Raw genomic sequence first — 21,326 nt, forward strand, 5'->3', positions numbered from 1 at the left:
CAGGTGGCAGCCACTGCGCCCTGCCTGTGAATGTCTTTAATACATAAAGAGCTTTCACAAAATCAGTATACAAAGATTGGCCAGGTACAGTGGCTCATGCCAATAATCGTCGCACTTTGGGAAGCTGAGGTGGAAGGATTGCTTGAGTCCAGGAGTTCATGACCAGCCTGGGCAATACAGTGAGACCCTGTCTCTATAAAAATAAAAGAATTAAAACAAAGAAAGCTGAAGGAGACCTCGCTGGGCAGCCCCCCGCAATCTGTGCACCCTCGTCGACCCGCGCGGACCTTCAGGAGGGCGGCGCATGCCTTGGGTAGTCTAGGTGCAGGACTCTGGCTCCATAGCACCTTTGCACTGGTTTGAACCTTCGGGAGGGCGGTCACGCCTGGGGTAGTCTCGGTGCAGGACTCTGGCTCAATAGTGCCTTTGCATTGGTTTGGCCTTGGCTCCCAGCACTGGATGTTTCCGGTGGGGTTGTTGGCTGTGTGAAGCAGGCCATGTGCCTCTCTGGCTGTGGGGCTCTCTTCGGCAGCGCAGCAGGCCTGAGTGCTTATTAGCCGTTTCGAGATCCAGGGAACATTGGGTTTTCGCAGCTACAGCTGGAGCCTTGGTGGGCATATGGGAATGAGATTCTGCCACTCTGGAAAATGCATGCCCACAGGTTTAATTGCAGTTTGCTGATGGTCCCCAAGCCTGGAATTAGCATGTTGAACAGACCCCTTTGGTAGCAGTCTAGTGCCAGCTTGGACCTAAGAAGAATTAAAAATCTGCAAGCTTCCACTATTTTCAATGTCTTAAGAGAAATAAGTGCAGCATTTTTGCATTTCTGACATTTCACTTAAAATAAATAAATAAATAAATAAAACCACCAAACTGGGAGAGGTGGAAAGTCAGTCATCACCACAGCAACCCTACAGAGGCAGCAGATAGGCAACGCAATCCTTGTATACTGATGTTATCTTTTCTTTCTTTATCTCCAGGTAAAATCTCAAGGGTAAAATGTTAGTTGTCAACATTGAGGGCCCTGAAACCTCATTCCTCACCCAGAGGAACAGTGTGAAAAAAAAAAAAAAGGTCTGGACGTGGTGGCTCCCGCCTATCATCCCAGCACTTTGGGAGGCCGAGGAGGGCAGATCGCTTGAGGTCAGGAGTTCGAGACCAGCCTGACCATCATGGTGAAACCCTGTCTCTACTAAAAATACAAAAATTAGCTGGGTGTCATGGCAGGCACCTGTAATCCATCCCAGCTGCTCGGGAGGCTGAGGCAGGAGCATCGCTTGAACCTGGGAGGCAGAGGTTGCAGTGAGCCAAAATCACACCATTGCACTCCAGCTTGGATGACAGAGCCAGGCCCTGTCTCAAAAAAAAAAAAAGGAAAGAAAAAAAAAATATCTTATGAGCTTTAGAATGTCTGTTCTTTTGCTCATCTTAGAGCACAACCCTACTTTGAAATTATGTTAAATGAAATATTGGAAGGGCATGGTGGCTCACGCCTGTAATCCCAGCATTCTGGGAGGCCAAGGCGGGCGGATCACTTGAGGTCAAGAGTTTGAGACCAGCCTGGCCAACATGGCTACACCCCGTCTCTACTAAAAATACAAAAATTAGCCAGATGTCATGGCGGACACCTGTAGTCCCAGCTACTCGGGAGGCTGAGGCAAGAGAATCACTTGGACCCAGGAGGCGGAGATTGCAGTGAGCTGAGATAGCGCCACAGCACTCCAGCCTGGGGACAGAGTGAGACTCCATCTCAAAAAATATATATGTATATATTAAATTAATATATAGTTTACTGTAAAAAAAAAAAAAAAAGAAAAAGATTAACATCCCCATAGAAAAAAAGGACAAATATAAATGATTTTCTTTTTTTTTTTTTTTTTTGAGACGGAGTCTCGCTCTGTCGCCCGGGCTGGAGTGCAATGGCGCGATCTTGGCTCACTACAAGCTCCATCTCCTGGGTTCACGCCGTTCTCCTGCCTCAGCCTCCCCAGTAGCTGGGACTACAGGCACCCGCCACACGCCCAGCTAATTTTTTGTATTTTAGTAGAGACGGGGTTTCACCGTATTGGCCAGGATGGTCTCGATCTCCTGACCTCGTGATCCGCCCGCCTTGGCCCCCTAAGGTGCTGGGATTACAGACGTGAGCCACCACGCCCAGTCAAATGATTTTTTAAGTTGTAGGAAAATGTTGAAAGTCATTAGTAAAAGCTTTTTTTTTTTTGAGACGGAATCTAACTGTGTTGCCCAGGCTGGAGTGCAGTGGCTCAATCTCTGCTCACTGCAACCTCTATCTCCCAGGTTCAAGCAATTGTGCTGCCTCAGCCTCCGGAGTAGCTGGGATTACAGGCATGCACCACCACGCCTGGCTAATTTTCTGTATTTTTGGTAGAGACAGGGTTTCACCATGTTGGGCCAGGCTGGTCTTGAACTCTTGGCCTCAGGTGATCCACCTGCCTCCTAAATTGCTGGGATTATAGATGTGAGCCACTGCGTCTGGACTCAGGGTAATTTTTACTTTATTCTTTTTATACTTTGCTCCAAACATTTTGCAATGGACATGCATTACTTTTCCTTTCTTTTTTTTTTATTTTCTTTTCCTTCTTTCTTTTTTCTTTTTTTGAGACAGAGTCTCACTCTGTCGCCAGGCTGGAGTGCAGTGGCACCATCCACGATCTTGGCTCATTGCAACCTCCACCTCCTGCGTTTAAGCAAGCCTCCTGCTTCAGCCTCCTGAGTACCTGGGACTACAGACGCCCGCCACCACACCCAGCTAATTTTTTGTATTTTAAATAGAAAAAATACAATGTTGGCCAGATGGTCTCGATCTCGCCACCAACCTCGGCGGTCAGGCTGCCCACCTCGGCCTCCCAAAGTGTTGAGATTACAGGCGTGAGCCACCGCACCCGGCCCAGGCATTGCTGTTCTAAGGAAAAGATCACAATTAAAAATACAAGATGTCGGTGTTGGTTTGAAGGGTACCTAGTGTGGTTCCCCTAAGGCACTCTACTCCCCTAAGGAATGGCCCTGCTGACCAGAATAACATGTTGGGAAGAATTTTCTTGGTGCTGGTAAGAACGTTCCAGGCGGCAAGAGGCAGGGCATCAAAGGGAGCAGCTGGGAGGCCCCTGCCCTGTCCAGGACTGAGGGCAAGGGCCTCATCCATGGACAGATGGAGAGTCGGCCTCTTCCCCAGGTCTGCTCTTCCCCATCCTGGATCTAGTGCTGGAGAGAAGACTCCAGAAGACCAGGCAGGGCCACATGGCCACCCCAGGCCCCTGTGGCTCTGTTGGTCTGTAGCCTAGGTTAAGGTTAAGGCAGGCTTGAGATTAAAAAGGTAGATGGAGGCCGGGTGCGGTGCCTCAAGCCTGTAATCCCAGCACTTTGGGAGGCCGAGACGGGCGGATCACGAGGTCAGGAGACCGAGACCATCCTGGCTAACACAGTGAAACCCCGTCTCTACTAAAAAAAAAAAAAAAAAAAAAAAAAGGGTAGAAGGAAAATGCCTAGCTAGCAAGCTCTCTGCTTTTCCGGAACATTCTCCAGCTCTGTTGAAAAGTTTGAGACACTCTTTTTGCCCAAAGGTGACTGCAGCAACCCACATGTTAGCCTCACCTGACCCTGCACCAAGGGAGCCAGGCTCTGGGCTTCCATCTGCCCTTCTGGTTGGGTTCCAAGCCTTCTTTGGGCCCCTCTCTTTTTTTTTGTTTTGGAGACAGAATCTCGTTCTGTCGTCCAGGCTGGAGTGCAGTGGCGTGATCTCAGCTCACTGCAACCTCCACCTCCCGAGTTCAAGCAATTCTCCTGTCTCAGCCTCCTCCTGAGTAGCTGGGACTACAGGCACCCACCACCATGCCGGCTAATTTTTGTATTTCTAGTAGAGACAGGGTTTCACTGTGTTAGCCAAGCTGGTCTCGAACTCCTGACCTCACGATCTGCCTGCCTCGGCCTCCCAAAGTGTTGTGATTACAGGCGTAAGCCACCGTGCCTAGCCCCTCCCTCCCTCCCTCCCTCCTCCCTCCCTCCCTCCCTTCCTTCCTTCCTTCCTTCCTTCCTTCCTTCCTTCCTTCCTTCCTTCCTTCCTTCCTTTTCTCTCTCTCTCTTTCTTTTTTTTCTTTGCCCTGGCTGGGGTGGCATGCCAGACAGGAGCACTTCTCTCCTTCCACATAAGCAGAACAAATATCTGGATTCTCCCTGGGGTAGATATGGCCACTGAGATGCCTTTGCTACGCTGCTGCCTCGCTGGATTTGTAACTTAGCAGCCCAAATATGTGAGCTTGGGAACTGAGGCATGGCCTTTGAACCGCAGCATACCTGGGAGGCCGGTACCCAGAGAGTAAGATTGCTTACCCGGGTGTGCCTGGGCACATGTGAGCACATCACATTTCTTTTGTCCTCTGTTGGAAGGGATTTTCTTCTTCTTTGAGACGTAGTCTCACTCTGTCGCCCAGGGTAGAGTGCAGTGGCAAGATCTTGACTTACTGCAAGTTCCGCCTCCCAGGTTCAAGTGATTATCCTGCTTCAGCCTCCCAAGTAGCTGGGATGACAGGTGCCCGCCATTATGCCCAGCTAATTTTTGCATTTTTGTAGAGATGGGGTTTCACCATGTTGGCCAGGCTGGTCTTGAACTCCTGACCTCAGGTGATCCACCCACCTCGGCCTCCCAAAGTGCTGAGATTACAAGCATGAGCCACCACGCCCGGCCTGATTTCTTCTTCTTTTTTTTTTTTTTGAGTCTTCCTCTGTCACCCAGGCTGGAGTGCAGTGGCACAATCTTGGCTTACTGCAACCTCCACCACCCGGGTTCAAGCAATTCTCCCACCTCAGCCTCCCGAGTAGCTGGGATTACAGGCGCACGTCACCATGCCTGGCTAATTTTTGTATTGTTTTAATAGAGATGGGGTTTCACCGTGTTGGCCAGGCTGGTCTGGAACTCCTGACCTTGTGATCCGCCAGCCTCAGCCTCTCAAAGTGCTGGGATTACAGGTGTGGGTCACCGCGCCTGGCCTCTTTTTTTTAAACGGAGTCTTGCTCTGTTGCCCAGGCTGGAGTGCAATGGCGCGATCTCGGCTCACTGCAACCTCCACCACCCAGGTTCAAGTGATTCTCCTGCCTCAGCCTCTCGAGTAGCTGGGATTACAGGCGTGTTCCACCTCGCTAAGTTTTTGTATTTTTGGTAGAGACGGGATCTCACTATGTTCCCTAGGCTGGTCTGGAACTCCTGACCCTGTGATCTGCCCGCCTCGGCCTCCCGGTACTGGAATGACAAGCGTGAGCCACCGCGCCCGGCCTCACTATGACTTTTCTTTTCTTTTTTTTTTTTTTTGAGACAGAGTCTCATTCTGTTGCCCAGGCTGGAGTGCAGTGGCCGGATCTCAGCTCACTGCAAGCTCCGCCTCCCGGGTTCCCGCCATTCTCCTGCCTCAGCCTCCCGAGTAGCTGGGTCTACAGGCGCCCGCCACCTCGCCTGGCTAGATTTTTGTATTTTTAGTAGAGACAGGGTTTCACCGTGTTAGCCAGGATGGTCTTGATCTCCTGTCCTCGTGATCCGCCCGTCTCAGCCTCCCAAAGTGCTGGGATGACAGGCGTGAGCCACCGCGCCCGGCCTCGGCCTCCTGGTGCTGGGGTGACAGGCGTGAGCCACCCCGCGCCCGGCCTCGGCCTCCTGGTGCTGGAATGACAGGCGTGAGCCACCGCGCCCGGCCTCACTGTGACTTTTCATATCCTAATGGGTATCAAGTGGTGTCTCATTGTGGCTTTGATTTGCATTTCATTATGATTAATGGTGCTGAGCATCTTTTCATATGCTTATTGGCCATTTGTATATCTTCTTTGGATAAATGTCTATTCAGTCCCTTTGCCCATTTAAAAAATTGGTTATTTCAAAAATTAGCTGAGCATGGTGGCTCATACCTGCAATGGGAGATGCCGCTTGGGAGGCTGAGGCAGGAGAATCGCATGAACCCAGGAGACAGAGGTTGTAGTGAGCTGAGATCGCGCCACTGCACCCCAGCCTGGGAGACAGAGGAAGACTGCATCCAAAAAAAAATTGGTGGGTGGGCGTGGTGGCTCATGCCTGTAATCCCAGCACTTTGGGAGGCCGAGGTGGGCAGATCACCAGGTCAGGAGATCGAGACCATCCTGGCTAACACGGTGAAACCCCGTCTCTACTGAAAATGCAGAAAAATTACCTAGGCACAGTGGCGGGCGCCTGTAGTCCCAGCTACTCGGGAGGCTGAAGCAGGAGAATGGCGTGAACCCAGGAGGTGGACTTGCAGTGAGAGGAGATGGCGCCACTGTACTCCAGCCTGGGCGACAGAGTGAGACTCCATCTCAAAAAAAAAAAAAAAGAAAAATTAGCTGGGCATGGTGTCCCAACGCCTGTAGTCCCAGCTACTCGCGATGCTCAGGCAAGAGAATTGCTTGAACCTAGGAGGCGGAGCTTGTAGTGAGCCGAGATCGCGCCACTGCACTCCAGCCTGGACGACAGAGCGAGACTCTGTCTCAAAAAAAAAAAAAAAAAAAAAAAAAGAAAGAAAAAAAGATTCAAGACAAATGGGGAGTAGTGGGGAGGGTTGGGGGAGACGTAGATTAAGTCCCCATAAGCAGCCTGAATTCAATGGAATAGGTTGCATAGCTATCCAGAGAGCAGCTCCCAAGGCCAGGGACACGGGGTGTGGACAGGAAAGCTTTGCTACACTGTGTGCTCTCTCCTGAGGTTAGAGGAGCTGTGCCTCTTTGGGAGGATGTAGTTTGCCCTCGGCCTGGATTTCTGTAGAATCAGCAAGAGTTAGCCTTGAAGTCCTATTCAGGTGGGCCCCCTTTTGCCCTGTACCCAGAATGAGCTGATGTGAGATGCTGAGAGTGGCTTTGTTGGGAAGAGAGCCCGGGCCTTTCTTCCCGTTGGCCTTCTCGGATGCTAACTGCTAGGGCAAAACATTCTGTGGGAAGAGAATCCCCTGCTTGCACTGAGAAATTCAGAAGCAGGAGGCCGGGCACAGTGGCTCACACCTGTAGTCCCAGCATTTTGGGAGGCCGAGGCAGGTGGATCACTTGAGACCAGCCTGGCCAACATGGTGAAACTCTGTCTCTACTAAAAATACAAAAATTAGCCAGGTGTGGGGGAGGGCATCTCTAATGTCAGCTATTCGGGAGGCTAAGGCAGGAGAATCGCTTGAACCAGGGAGGCGGAGGTTGCAATGAGCTCGCTCCACTGCACTCCAGCCTGGACGACAAGAGCGAAACCCCATCTCAAAACAAAGACAAGAAAAGAAATTCAGAAGCAGGAATCCTGGGCCAGCTTCATCCTCAGACCGAAGAGAACTGTAGAATTCTGATTGACATCTTCCAAAAACCTACCCTCTCCAAACCAAAAGCAGTTTTTGCTGACATCTGGTCTTTCTGGGATGCTGATATTTTTATTTATAAAATGACGCTATTATCCCCAAATAGATTCTTATTTTTAACAGGCTTTCTCCCTTTGAGGCCTGCCTGAGGCTCATAACTTTGTTCTCTGGCATCTCTGTGTTACCCTGTAAAGACAGGAAGGCTCCTGGGCTCTGCCAGGAGCAGGGAGATGGGGAGGGTTGCCAGCCGGAAAGTCAGACAACTGCTTGTATTCTGCGTTACCTCCCTCCTTGCCCTCATCAGCCTCAGTCCAGGAAAGAGAAACCTTCAGTGAGCGATCATTGCCCCTGAACTAATGCCCTTGTGAGTCACACAGGAAGGGGCAGGTGAAGAAGAGGCCTGATGGGGCCTCGTTCTCTGTCCCTTCCTCCTCCCCTTCCCCAGTGCATCCTCCCCACTGAGGGTTCTTTGCTTTTTATCTCTCAGTTGCCCAACATGTTCGGCGACCTTCGGTCCACGTTTATAGCCTTGATGATTGGGTCCTATGCTTCCTCGGCAGTCACCTTTCCAGGAATCAAGGTGAGCACGTGTAATTTGCACTGGTGTCTGTGCAGAGGCCTGCTCCAGGCTAATTCCGCCCTCTCTGAAGAGAGAGGCAATTGTGGGCACCAGGGGTGGCCCCTCTTCACCACCCCCACCCGGGCAGGATGCACCTGGGCGTCACAGGAGCGAGAGCTGAAAACCGCAGGGCCTCGGGGGACAGGATTCATGCATGTGGCTGCAGGGTCTGCCGCAGGTGCCTTTGCACTTCTGGGCTGGGGCAGGGAAAGGGCAGTGGGTGAGTTTGTCTCCAGTTTTGAGTCCAGCCCCCGTCTCCTTCACCTTCCTCGTCTTCCCCTGCTCCCCTGGCTCCCCTGCCCCCAGCCTGCTGTTATTGTGCCATTACTCCCCGCCAGCCAAAGCACTGCTCTTGGCCAAGTAGTTCAGCTGTTTCCCTCCTAGGCAGGATTTTGAGCCTGTGGAAGTCACACAGGGTCAGGACAAAGCAAACACCTCACAGTCCATCAGCCCAAGTTCCCCAGACCCTGTGGCTCTGCCAGGGCCCCATAGGGGCTTCTCCCACCTCTGGCCCTCACACTCAGTAAAAGCCCCGTTCCTCAGGGGTGTGTGTGGGAATGCTGCTGGCGAGGAGAGGGGCTCACAGTATGGGCTGGCCACCTGGGCACTGAAGTGGTGGGCGCTGGGACTCTGGGGCCAGCCATCCTATGGACTTGCAGAGATTCTCATGCCCGGCCGGGCGCGGTGGCTCAAGCCTGTAATCCCAGCACTTTGGGAGGCCAAGACGGGCGGATCACGAGGTCAGGAGATCGAGACCATCCTGGCTAACACGGTGAAACCCCGTCTCTACTAAAAATACAAAAACTAGCCGGGTGAGGTGGCGGGCGCCTGTAGTCCCAGCTACTCGGGAGGCTGAGGCAGGAGAATGGCGTAAACCCGGGAGGCGGAGCTTGCAGTGAGCTGAGATCCGGCCACTGCAGTCCAGTCCGGGCGACAGAGCGAGACTCTGCCTCAAAAAAAAAAAAAAAGAGATTCTCATGCCCCTGGAGCGGGGAGGATCCCGAAAGTTCCTCCTCCTCCTCCTTTTTTGGTGGAGGACAGAGTCTCGCTCTGTCACCCAGGCTGGAGTGCAGTGGCACAATCTCGGCTCACTGCAACCTCTGCCTCCCAGGTTCAAGTGATTCTCCTGCCTCAGCCTCCCAAGGAGCTGGGACTACAGGCGCCCACCACCACACCTGGCCAATTTTTGTATTTTTAGTAGAGACGGGGTTTCACGATGTGGGTCAGGCTGGTCTTGAACTCTTGACCTCATGATCCGCCCACCTCAGCCTCCCAAAGTGCTGGGATGACAGGCGTGAGCCACCGCGCCCGGCCTCCTTGAGCATTTCTTTGGCCTCTGCCATGTGTGCTCTCAAGGGCACTGGGGAAGCGTCAGTGGATGCTTTTGGAAGGCTCTTGCCTTCAGGGAGCCCCACCCACTAACGCCAGACAAGCTGATGGACCAGAAGCACTGTCCCCTCTGCCGGGCCGATCACTCTGAGCCTGCGAGACGTGCTGTGATCGTGGTGAGGGGGTCAGGAAGGCCTCCACGTTGAGGGGCTAATGACATGCCAGGCCCAGATAACCAGCAGGGCAGGCATGGTGGGAGGACTGGAAGGCAGGTGCCTGATGCCCCAACGCCCAGGCTGGCAGGGCTGTGCCTCCTCACACGGCTCAGCGCAGGGACAGCAGGGGCAGCCAGATGCTCCTGCCTGCCGTGGCTCTGGCCTCCCTGAGCTAACTCTGCCCCCTCCCTGACCCCACCCTGTCCCCGCGGTGCCATTAGCTCATCTATGACGCTGGCGTCTCCTTCATCATCATCCTCGTGGTCTGGGCTGGCTGTTCCGGGCTGGTTTTCCTCAACTGCTTCTTTAACTGGCCCCTGGAGCCCTTCCCGGGCCCGGAGGACATGGACTACTCGTAAGTAGAGGTGCCCCCGTCCCGCCTGCCCCCCGCCCGCCAGCCGGGGTCCCGGGCAGCACCCTCAGACACTCTCCCGGGACTCCAGGGTGAAGATCAAGTTCAGCTGGCTGGGCTTTGACCACAAGATCACAGGGAAGCAGTTCTACAAGCAGGTGACCACGGTGGGCCGGCGCCTGAGCGTGGGCAGCTCCATGAGGAGTGCCAAGGAGCAGGTGGCGCTGCAGGAGGGCCACAAGCTGTGCCTGTCCACGGTCGATCTGGAGGTGAAGTGCCAGCCGGACGCCGCAGGTACCCTCCTGAGACCGCAGCCGGGCGACGGGCAGGGAGTGCTCCGTGGGTATCGGCTCACCCCGTTTCTACCTCACCCCAAAAGGGGAGGCGGCCCTGCCCGCCCTGTCCTGCAGAGGCGCTCCGGAAGGCTTGGGGGAGGGAAAGGGATTTGCCTAACCGATTTCACACACGAGGCAACCACACTGCAGCACCAACCCCGTCACCCTCACCAGGCCCGTCCTGTCCCAAGGGGCCCCCTCCGGGCCTCCAGTGTGGAGGGACCTGCACGGCCCCCATGGCAGGGACAGTGAGCCCCGGCCCTGAGCCCCGCACCCTCTCCCCGCAGCGGCCCCCTCCTTCATGCACAGCGTGTTCAGCCCTATCCTGCTGCTCAGCCTCGTCACCATGTGCGTCACGCAGCTGCGGCTCATCTTCTACATGGGCGCCATGAACAACATCCTCAAGTTCCTGGTCAGCGGCGACCAGAAGACAGGTGGGCGCCCCGGGCAGCCTCAGTCACTGTCCCTCCCCGGCCTGAGCCCAGCCCGCTGGCCACCGGCCAGAATGTGTTCAGCTGAGCCAGGCCAGCAGGGCCACGGAAAGGCCGCATCCCAGGCGCGGTCTGCCTGTCAGAGCTGTTTCATCACAGCCAGCCCCAACTGTTCCTTCGTGTCCCCATCAGGGTTTCCTGGTCCAGGAGGGAGGGAAGGACCAAAATAGCTGCCTGGGGGTGGGGGATGGGGGGTGTGTTTTCCAGTGCCTGATGGGGAGGGTTGCCATGTGTGTCTGTAAACGAAAACAGAACAGAACCCTCCACCTGAGTGTGGCTGAAAGACGGCAGGTCAAGCCCGAAGTCCTCCCAGAAGGTGGCACGGTGGGTGCGTGGACACCCTGGACGTCAAGGTCAGGTCGTGGCTGGAGACGTTGGGGCAACGGGCCCACGCTGGGCTCTGCATCCCTCTCCGCAAAACAGGGCGGGGCAGAGGCTTCCTCGGAGCCTGTGGTCAGTTGAGGCTTGTCAACTCCAGCAAACACAGCTGATAACCCACACTCCACTTTTTCAAGCGGCGCAGGTCTTCAGCTGATGAGAGGTTTTGATTCTACAGAGAAAATCAGGACGTCCCCCCAGGGCCTGAGCTGAGTCAGCCTTAGTCATCCCCAACCTCCCTGGTGTGCAACTTTTTCCGATGGTTTACTTGTTTTTATCAAGGTGAAGATCCTGTAGGTCTTGTGAAGAAGCAGTTATCAGGTTTTTAGGAGATGAGAAATCCAGCTTTAACAAAAGATAGCAAAGGGAACCAGATAAGAGCCAGTCCTACTGTGAAAATGGGAGTCTCGGCTGGGCGTGATGGCTCACACCTGTAATCTTAGCACTTTTGGAGGCTGAGGCAAGTGGATCATGAGGTCAGGAGTTTAAGACCAGGCTGGCCAATATGGTGAAACCCCGTCTCTACTAAAAATACAAAAATTAGCCAGGCGTGGTGGTGGGCATCTGCCATCCCAGCCACTCAGGAGGCTGAGGCAGGAGAATCGCTTGAACCAGGGAGGTGGAGGCTGCAGTGAGCTGAGATTGCACCACTGCACTCCAGCCTGGGCGACAGAGCGAGACTCTGTCTCAAAAAAAAAAAAAATCCGTGGAACACACTTTGGGGAACCCTGATCTATCATGTCTTTTTCTTCCTTGTCTTTTTGAGACAGGGTCCCTTCCTGCGTTGCTTCAGCTGGAGTGCAGTGGTGCGAACACTGCAGCCTTGACCTCTTAGGGCTTCCCAGGTGCGTGCCACCGCACCCAGCTAATTTTTAAATTTTTTGCAGAGATGGGGTCTTGCTCTGTTGCCCAGGTTGGTCTTGAACTCCTGGGCTCAAGGGATCCTCCCCCAAAGTGCTGGGATTACAGGCGAAACCCCCATGCCCGGCCTGACAAACACTCAGCTCTGGAGTGGTGGAAACCCGGAGTGCGGAGAGCCGGTCCCTGGCCCTCGAAAGGCGCCTCTCCCTGCCGGTGCAGCGCCTTTCACTCAAGCTCTCTGAGAAATCTTTTGCTGCCCAAGAGGAATTTTTCCAACTGCTTCCCATGTTCAAAAAGTCAATTTTGGCCGGGCGCGGTGGCTCAAGCCTGTAATCCCAGCACTTTGGGAGGCCGAGACGGGCGGATCACGAGGTCAGGAGATCGAGACCATCCTGGCTAACACGATGAAACCCCGTCTCTACTAAAAAAAAATACAAAAAACTAGCCGGGCGAGGTGGCGGCGCCTGTAGTCCCAGCTACTCGGGAGGCTGAGGCAGGAGAATGGCGGGAACCCGGGAGGCGGAGCTTGCAGTGAGCTGAGATCCAGCCACTGCACTCCAGCCTGGGTGGCAGAGCGAGACTCCGTCTCAAAAAAAAAAAAAAAAAAAAAAAAAATCCGTGGAACACACTTTGGGGAACCCTGATCTATCATGTCTTTTTCTTCCTTGTCTTTTTGAGACAGGGTCCCTTCCTGCGTTGCTTCAGCTGGAGTGCAGTGGTGCGAACACTGCAGCCTTGACCTCTTAGGGCTTCCCAGGTGCGTGCCACCGCACCCAGCTAATTTTTAAATTTTTTGCAGAGATGGGGTCTTGCTCTGTTGCCCAGGTTGGTCTTGAACTCCTGGGCTCAAGGGATCCTCCCCCAAAGTGCTGGGATCACAGGCGAAACCCCCATGCCCGGCCTGACAAACACTCAGCTCTGGAGTGGTGGAAACCCGGAGTGCGGAGAGCCGGTCCCTGGCCCTCGAAGGGCGCCTCTCCCTGCCGCTGCACCGCCTTTCACTCAAGCTCTCTGAGAAATCTTTTGCTGCCCAAGAGGAATTTTTCCAACTGCTTCCATGTTCAAAAAGTCAATTTTGGCCGGGCGCGGTGGCTCAAGCCTGTAATCCCAGCACTTTGGGAGGCCGAGACGGGCGGATCACGAGGTCAGGAGATCGAGACCATCCTGGCTAACACGATGAAACCCCGTCTCTACTAAAAAAAATACAAAAAACTAGCCGGGCGAGGTGGCGGCGCCTGTAGTCCCAGCTACTCGGGAGGCTGAGGCAGGAGAATGGCGGGAACCGGGAGGCGGAGCTTGCAGTGAGCTGAGATCCAGCCACTGCACTCCAGCCTGGGCGGCAGAGCGAGACTCCGTCTCAAAAAAAAAAAAAAAAAAAAAAAAAAAAGTCAATTTCAAGACGTAGAGGAAGTCAGGCCAGGAAGATCAGTCTGTGGCAGGTGAAGCACTGGTTTTCCCCTTAAGCCTCCTTCTGTGACCTGTTACACCCAACACCCATAGCCCCAGCTCTGGCCGAGAGGCGGCCACAGAGCTCGAGTCACTTTCCACACACTCAGGAACTGTGCGGCTCCCCAGGAACGAGTGTGCTGTGCTGCTGAGGGACGGCTCGAACCACCAGAGCCATCCCCTCCACGTATGGCCTCATGACCACCCACAGCAGAGGCTCCCGGGTGCTGGTTCCAAATAGAGACTCCAGGTCTTGCCGCTGAGCGGTGACTCTGCTGCCTCCCAGCGTTTGAGACCCACCATCAAACAGGAGTGCAGATTCGGGGAAACCCTAACTAGCCAGCGTGCTGCCAGCTGGGAAAAGGCTGCCTTTTTTTTTTTTTTTTTTAAATTTAGGGTCTTGCTCTGCCACCCAGGCTGGAGTGCAGTGGTGCCACTGATAGCTCACTGCAGCCTCCGACTCATGGGCTCGAGGGATCGTCCCACCTCGGCCTCCTAAGTATCTGTGTGTGCCACCATGCCTGGCTAAATTTTTTTTTTTTCCCATAAAGATGAGGTCTCACTATTTTGCCCAAGCTGGTCTCAAACTCCTGGGCTCAAGCAATTCTCCCACCTCAGCCTCCCAAAGTGCTGAGATTACAGGCATGAGCCACAATGCCCATCCAAAAATACAGTTGTTTTTTTGTTTTGTTTTGTTTTTGAGACAGATTTTCAGTCTTGTCACCCAGGCTGGAGCACAGTGGTACGATCTAGGCTCACTGCAACCTCTGCCTCCTGGGTTCAAGTGATTCTCCTGCCTCAGCCTCCCAAGTGGCTGGGGTTACAGGCGTGCACCACCATGCCCAGCTAATTTTTGTATTTTTAGTAGAGACAGGGTTTCACCATGTTGGCCAGGCTGGTCTCAAACTCCTGACCTCAAGTGATCCACCTGCCTCAGCCTCCCAAAGAGCTGGGATTACAGGCATGAGCCACCACGCCCGGCCAAAAATGCAGTCTTGAGATGGGAAAGACGTGGCCTGTGCTGTCCCCAGCAGTGCCCAGGCCCAGCCAAAGTGGGCAGTGCTGCCTCACTCTCCCACCCACCCTCAGAGTGTAGCACTTACTGGGAAGAAGCCGGCATTGAGAAACCAGAACTGAGAGGGGAAGACAGTCCAGGGCCAATAGTTCTTGGGGACTGAGGCCTGAAAATGGGAGCAGGGTACAGAGGCTGTGGCTAGCCAGATGGGTTGGGTGCCCCCTGCACCCCTACCCCCTAGTCAGGGGCCACCCATCCTACCCTCCCTTTGTACAGAGTTGACAGGTGACATGTTTTCCTGTTGTTGTCCTTGACTTGATAACAATCTAGGAGTTAAATAGATACGATCATCTGTTTACATCATCATTTATGACAGATACTATCGTCAGATACAACTGAGAAACGAGGCCTAGAGTGATGGAGTAACCCTGAACAAGTTAAGGGTCAGAGCCAGGACTCACATACGGGTCTTAAGTCACTGGATCAGCCAAGGGCCTCTGGACATTCCACTCAGAGCAGCAGCTCAGGGGCCACCAGGCCTCTGTGGAAGGGGGGCCATGGCTCAGGGAAGGGGAGCAGACCCAGGCATGGTCCCTGCTTCTTGGAGTGGAAGGGAGACCAGCTCTGGCCATCTGGAGGAGACCCATGGTGTCAGATGCCTTGGCCGGGCGTCTGGGGCGAGTTCTTTGACCTTTCCCTCTCTCTGAGCACAGCAGGAGGTGGCTGTGACACAGCCACTTCCCTCAGGCAGTGTGGTGGCAGGGACCCTGATTGCACCAGGCCTTCTGCCACTTCCCCGTCACGCTACCTGCCAACGTCACAGGCCTGATTCACCAGCCTACCTGTGACTTGGCACCAGCAGACAGGAGAATGTCAGCAGGGGCCCGGGCTGGGCCCTGTCCCGAGTCCACTTCCAGAGGCCTGGCTGCAGCTCTGCCTACCCTGAGCACCCTGAGTCATGCTTGGTGGGAAACGCAGTGCGGGAAATGCAGTGCGTGCGGGGCGTAGAGTGAGCCTGTCTCCTCTCTCCATCTCTCTGTAGCACTGAGATTTCTGCCACTAACCTCTCTTCTTTCTGCTTTTTCACTGTTGCTTTCTTGATGCAGTGATGGCCACAGGTAAGCAAGGGGTGGAGGTGGGGATTGTCAGGGAATCAGGGAATGCCGTGCTGTCCCTTCCTAGCCAGTCTCTGTTCAACCCAGAAGCTCCTCGCCTCAAGCTCCAAACATGCCTCCTGGCTAGAGCCGGAGGAGGGTCAAGGTGGGGTAATCAACATTCCGCATCCGTTTCCCTGGAAAATCCACCATAATTTTAAGTCTTTGAATATGGAAGCTCTGACGTCAGAGCTCCATGAGTGGTGCCTTTCTGGAAACAATCTTTTCTTTTCTCTTTTCTTTTCTTTTCTTTTCTTTTCTTTTCTTTTCTTTCTTTCTTTCTTCTCTCTCTCTCTCTTTCCTTTCTTTTCTTTCTCTGTCTCTTTCTTTCTCTTTCTTTCTGTCTCCTTCCTTCCTTTCTTTCTTTCTCCTTCCTTCCTTCCTTCCTTCCTTCCTTCCTCCTTCCTTCCTTCCCTCTTTCTTTCTTTCTCCTTCCTTCCTTCCTTCCTTCCCTCTTTCTTTCTTTCTCTCTTTCTCTCTTTCTTTCTGTTTGAGATGGAGTCTTGCTCTGTTGCCCAGGGTGGAGTGCAGAGGCATGATCTTGGCTCACTGCAACCTCCACCTCGCAGGTTCAAGTGATTCTCCTGCCTCAGCCTCCTGAGTAGCTGGGGTTACAGACACGCACCACCATGCCCGGCTAATTTTTGTATTTTTAGTAGAGACGGGGTTTTACCATGTTGGTCAGGTTCGTCTTGAACTCCTGACCTTGTGATCCACCCGCCTCAGCTTCCCAAAGTGCTGGGATGACAGGCATGAGCCATCGCGCCTGGCCTTTCTGGGCTATTTCTAGAGGCAGAAACGGACAGCCCATCACTTAGAAAGCCTCCGCCACAGTAGTTCCCAAGTCATAGCGACTTCCTGGCGCTCTGGGAAGGCCGTTGTGACACTCTGGGTTTCCTTAGCTGCTGCTTAGAAACAAGCAGGGGAAAGGCTGGGTGCGGTGGCTCAAGCCTGTCATCCCAGCACTTTGGGAGGCCGAGATGGGCGGATCACGAGGTCAGGAGATCGAGACCATCCTGGCTAACACAGTGAAACCCCGTCTCTACTAAAAATACAAAAAACTAGCGGGGCGAGGTGGTGGCGCCTGTAGTCCCAGCTACCCGGGAGGCTGAGGCAGGAGAACGGCGTGAACCCGGGAGGCGGAGCTTGCAGTGAGCCGAGATCCAGCCACTGCACTCCAGCCTGGGTGGCAGAGCGAGACTCCGTCTCAAAAAAAAAAAAAAAAAACCAAGCAGGGATTTGGAGCTGAGAAGAAGGTGACCTGCCCCTTGCTCCAGCCTCGACTTCAGAGTTAAGGTCTCCGGGCTCCCCGCAAGACCCACAGTGAAGGGGGTTCTGGGGCAGACCCCAGAAGAGCCTGTGGGTACCAGCCCCTTCCCAGCTGGTGCCCAGTCCCTGCCCCAGGGCTGTCTGCCGGGCATCCCCATGACGCAGTGCCTTCTTCCGCAGTTGGCCTCTACACCTCCATCTTTGGCGTGCTCCAGCTGCTGTGCCTGCTGACGGCCCCTGTCATTGGCTACATCATGGACTGGAGGCTGAAGGACTGTGAAGACACCTCCGAGGAATCCGAGGAGAAAGACGCCAACCAGTGCGTAGGCAGGGCCGGTGCCCCGGCTCCCAGCCCGCAGCCCCTGCAGAAAGACCCCAGAACTGCTTGTCAGGCACAGGGTGGGCGGGTCAGAGGGAGAGAGGATGCGCTCCAGCTCCTCCCAGAGTCCTTCCAGAGACTCACTAATTCAGCTCAGCATGCGTTTAAACTGCTCCCCACTTTACGAAAATTCTTTGGAATTCTATGGAAATACTAAAGTTTGAGGCCAGGTGCAGTGACTCATGCCTGTAATCCCAGCACTTTGAAAGGCTGGGGTAGAAGATCACTTGAGGCCAGGAGTTCGAGACCAGCCTGGGAAACATGGCCAGCCTCCCGTCTCTACACAAAATTTAAAAATTGGCCAGGGATGGTGGTTTATGCCTATAATACCAACACTTTGGAAGGTTGAGGTGAGTGAATTGCTTGAGCCCAGGAGTTAGTGACCAGCCTGGACAACATGGTGAAGCCCTGTTTCCACCAAAAAATACAAAAATGAGCCAGGTGTGGTGGGGCGCCTGTGTAGTCCCAGCTACTCGGGAGGCTGATGTGAGAGGATCGCCTGAGCCCGGAGAGGTCGAGGCTGCAGTGAGCTGTGATCGCACCATTGCGCTCCAGCCTGGGCAACAAAGTGAGACGGTGTCTCAAAAAAAAACTTTAAAAATCAGCTGGGCATGGTGGCATGTGCCTGTTGTCCCAGCTCTTCAGGTGGCAGAGGCAGCAGGACTGCTTGAGCCCAGTTTCAGGCTTCAGTGAGCCATGATCGTGCTGCTGCACTCCAGTCTGGGTGGCAAAGCAAGACCATGTCTTTTTAAAGTTTAAGAAGCACTGAGGGCCGAGTGCAATGGCTCACACTTGTCATCCCAGCACTTTGGGAGGCCGAGGGGGGTGGATCACCTGAGGTCAGGAGTTCAAGACCAGCCTGGCCAACATGGTAAAACCCCGTCTCTACTAAAGATACAAAAAATTAGCCAGGTGTGGTGGCGGGCGCCTGTAGTCCCAGCTACTCGGGAGGCTGAGGCAGGAGAATTGCTTGAACCCAGGAGGCGGAGCTTGCAGTGAGCCGAGATGGCGCCACTGCACTCCAGCCTGGGTGACAGAGCGAGACTCTGTCTCAAAAAGAAAAAAAAAAGCGTTGAGTAAGAGGGAAGAAAAAGAGACACAGATGAAAGTGTGCGGACAATGGATAGCAGACCATTTTGCTCCTAAGACTGCCCTCCCTCCACCCCTTGGCAGTGGCTGCACCATCTTAAAGTCTCATAAAGTGCTGGGATTACAGGCCTGAGGCACTGCACCTGGCTCAGATGGTGACTTTCATTCATTCCATTAGATCGAGCAGCCCAGCAGCCCTTTGCTCTCTGCCTGCAAGGTTTATCCCAGACAGCTTGAGTAGTAAGTTGCTGTAACCATATTATGTGTTAATAGAGTTGTTCATGATTGCGAAGATTAAACAAGGTACTGGAGTCCTGCTTTATGTAAGGGTTGGGCTCCAAGATCAGAGGATGAGTTAAAGGCTATTTTCTTTTTTTTCTTTCTTTTTTTTTTTGAGACGGAGTCTCACTCTGTCGCCCAGGCTGGAGTGCAGTGGCGGGATCTCAGCTCACTGTAAGCTCCGCCTCCCAGGTTCACGCCATTCTCCTGCCTCATCTTCTTGCGTAGCTGGGACTACAGGCGCCCGCCACCACGCCCGGCTAATTTTTTGTTTTTAATATATATTTTTAGTAGAGACGGGGTTTCACTGTGTTAGCTAGGATGATCTCGATCTCCTGACCTTGTGATCTGCCTGCCTCAGCCTCCCAAAGTGCTGGGATTCCAGGTGTGAGCCACCGCACCCGGCCAAATGCTGTTTTCTATGGCTCACCTTAATATAATCAGCTACGGTTTATTGCATGAGACCCTCTGCTGAGCACTCCATGCACAGTATCTCAGTGAAGCCTCCCAACACCACGGCAAAGGGGGGACCAGTGTTATACCCATTTCACAGATGAAGGAGCTGAGACTGGGAGTTGCAGTAGTTTGCCTGGGGCTGCACAGTTAGGACGTGGTGGGCCTGGGGCTCCCTGCCAACCTGTGAGCACCTGGGGTCTGTTCTTGGATCATCCGGGGTGTCTGCGTGGGTGTGAGGCTGGGATCGGCAATCATTCATTCACAAGAGATAATTACAGAGGGTGCTTGGCCGGGCGCGGTGGCTCACGCCTGTAATCCCAGCACTTTTGGGAGGCCGAGGTGGGCAGATCACAAGGTCAGGAGATCGAGACCATCCTGGCTAACACAGTGAAACCCCATCTCTACTAAAAATGCAAAAACTAGCCGGGCGAGGTGGCGGGCGCCTGTAGTCCCAGCTACTTGGGAGGCTGAGGCAGGAGAATGGCGTGAACCCAGGAGGCGGAGCTTGCAGTGAGCTGAGATCCGGCCACTGCACTCCAGCCTGGGCAATAGAGCGAGACTCTGTCTCAAAAAAAAAAAAAAAAAAAAAAAAACAGAGCGTACTTTGCTATCTAGGTCAGGTCCTGCAACCAGGAGGTTATTTGTGTCCACTCCGGCTCCATCTGCTGCCTGCTCACTTCCCCTTTACCCTCTCCTGTCCCCACAAGGGGAAATCCATTCACTCCCCTATTTGGCTTATATCTGGCTTATTATCAGCGTCCTGCGAGATTTGGGAGAACTTGAAGCCAATGGTGAAGTGGGGCTTTGCCACGTGCCAGCTCAGGCACACGCTGCTACTTCTCTCCGCGTCATCTTAGCCTTCACAGAGCACTGCAGTGTCTGGATGGCCATCTTCTCACACCCGAGACCCCCCTCTGAGATTCACACTCAGCGCTCCATCGCGAAGGGCCGGGGGAGTGTCCGTAGTGCTGGTCCAGCCCCGACACAGTCCCTAAAATGTGCCTGGTGTGGCTTCTGAGTCTTGAGCCAGTTCACGTGCTGTCTCTTGAAACCTGACTTCTCAGAAGCACCCGGCTTCCTCTGGGGGGGCCTCTCACCCCTGCACGTTCTGTCTCCACAGAGGGGAGAAGAAAAAGAAGAAGCGGGACCGGCAGATCCAGAAGATCACCAATGCCATGCGGGCCTTCGCCTTCACCAACCTGCTGCTTGTGGGCTTTGGGGTGACCTGCCTCATTCCCAACCTGCCTCTCCAGGTGGGTGTGGGGAGTGAGAGAGGCAGGTGGGACGTGAGGCAGTAAGAAGGGACATGTAAAGGCTCCAAAGTGTGTGATGTTTCATGGAAGCCGTCAACAAAGCGGGTGGTGACTTTCTTTTCTTTTTTTTTTTTTGAGACAGAGTCAAACTCTGTCACCCAGGCTGGAGTGCAGTGGTGCAATCTCGGCTCACTGTAACCTCCGCCTCCTGGCTTCAAGCGATACTCCTGCCTCAGCCTCCCGAGTAGCTGGGATTACAGGTGTGCACCACACCACCACGTCCAGCTAATTTTTGTATTTTCAGTGGAGACGGGGTGTTGCCGTGTTGGCCAGGCTAGTCTCGAACTCCTGACCTCAGGCGATCCACCCGCCTCGGTCTCCCAAAGTTCTGGGATTACGGGCGTGAGGCACCACCCGGCTCAGATGGTGACTTTCATTCATTCCATTCAACCGAGCAGCCCAGCAGCCCTTTGTCCTCTGCGGAGGGCCTGTTCCCTGCCAGACTCTGTGCTTGCTGCTGGGGTGAGCTGGACACCTGGATTGTCTTCTGCAAAGGGGACTCCTCCCCAGGAAGGCATGTCGATCTTAGTTTTGGGGTCATTTTTCTTAACCATGGATACCACCATCATGCCATTTCCTGGAAGTGTGTGGGGTCACTGTATGGTTACTTGTTTTGTATCAGCTCAAACAGCTGGAATCTGACATCCAAAGAGGTCTGGCCAATCTGTGGTGTTGGTGGGAACATCTGCTCCCCTGTCACCAGAGTCTCATGGGGTTTCTACACTGAACAGAGTGGAGGAAGGCCTTGGTGGTAGCCTCGTATCTGGATTCAAAAGCTTCATTCCAGGCAGGGTGCGGTGGCTCATGCCTGTAATCCCAGCACTTTGGTAGGCAGAGGCAGGTGGATTGCCTGAGCTCAGGAGTTTGAGACCAGCCTGGGCAACTTGGTGAAACCCTGTCTCTACAAAAAATACAAAAATTAGCCGGGCGTGGTGGTGCACTCCTGTAATCCCAGCAACTTGAGAGGCTGAGGCAGAAGAATCACTTGAACCTGGGAGGCGGA

The 21,326-nt window shown here is 54.0% G+C and overlaps 1 protein-coding gene across 3 annotated transcripts in view; it reads left to right on the plus strand.

Annotated features, from left to right (window-relative positions):
* The window catches only part of SLC43A2 (solute carrier family 43 member 2), a 57,896-nt gene that overhangs the window by 29,326 nt on the left and 7,244 nt on the right, over positions 1-21,326 (plus strand). For all 3 annotated transcript variants that reach the window (XM_033185171.1, XM_033185173.1, XM_033185172.1), the window contains exons 6-11: positions 7,831-7,923; positions 9,728-9,861; positions 9,950-10,152; positions 10,481-10,627; positions 16,988-17,126; positions 20,131-20,263. In XM_033185171.1, the coding sequence (XP_033041062.1) occupies positions 7,831-7,923; positions 9,728-9,861; positions 9,950-10,152; positions 10,481-10,627; positions 16,988-17,126; positions 20,131-20,263 (849 nt within the window). The remainder of the gene's footprint in view (positions 1-7,830; positions 7,924-9,727; positions 9,862-9,949; positions 10,153-10,480; positions 10,628-16,987; positions 17,127-20,130; positions 20,264-21,326) is intronic.

Source organism: Trachypithecus francoisi, unplaced genomic scaffold (genome assembly GCF_009764315.1).
Source record: "Trachypithecus francoisi isolate TF-2019V2 unplaced genomic scaffold, Tfra_2.0 Lachesis_group20, whole genome shotgun sequence".
Classification (NCBI taxonomy): domain Eukaryota; kingdom Metazoa; phylum Chordata; class Mammalia; order Primates; family Cercopithecidae; genus Trachypithecus; species Trachypithecus francoisi.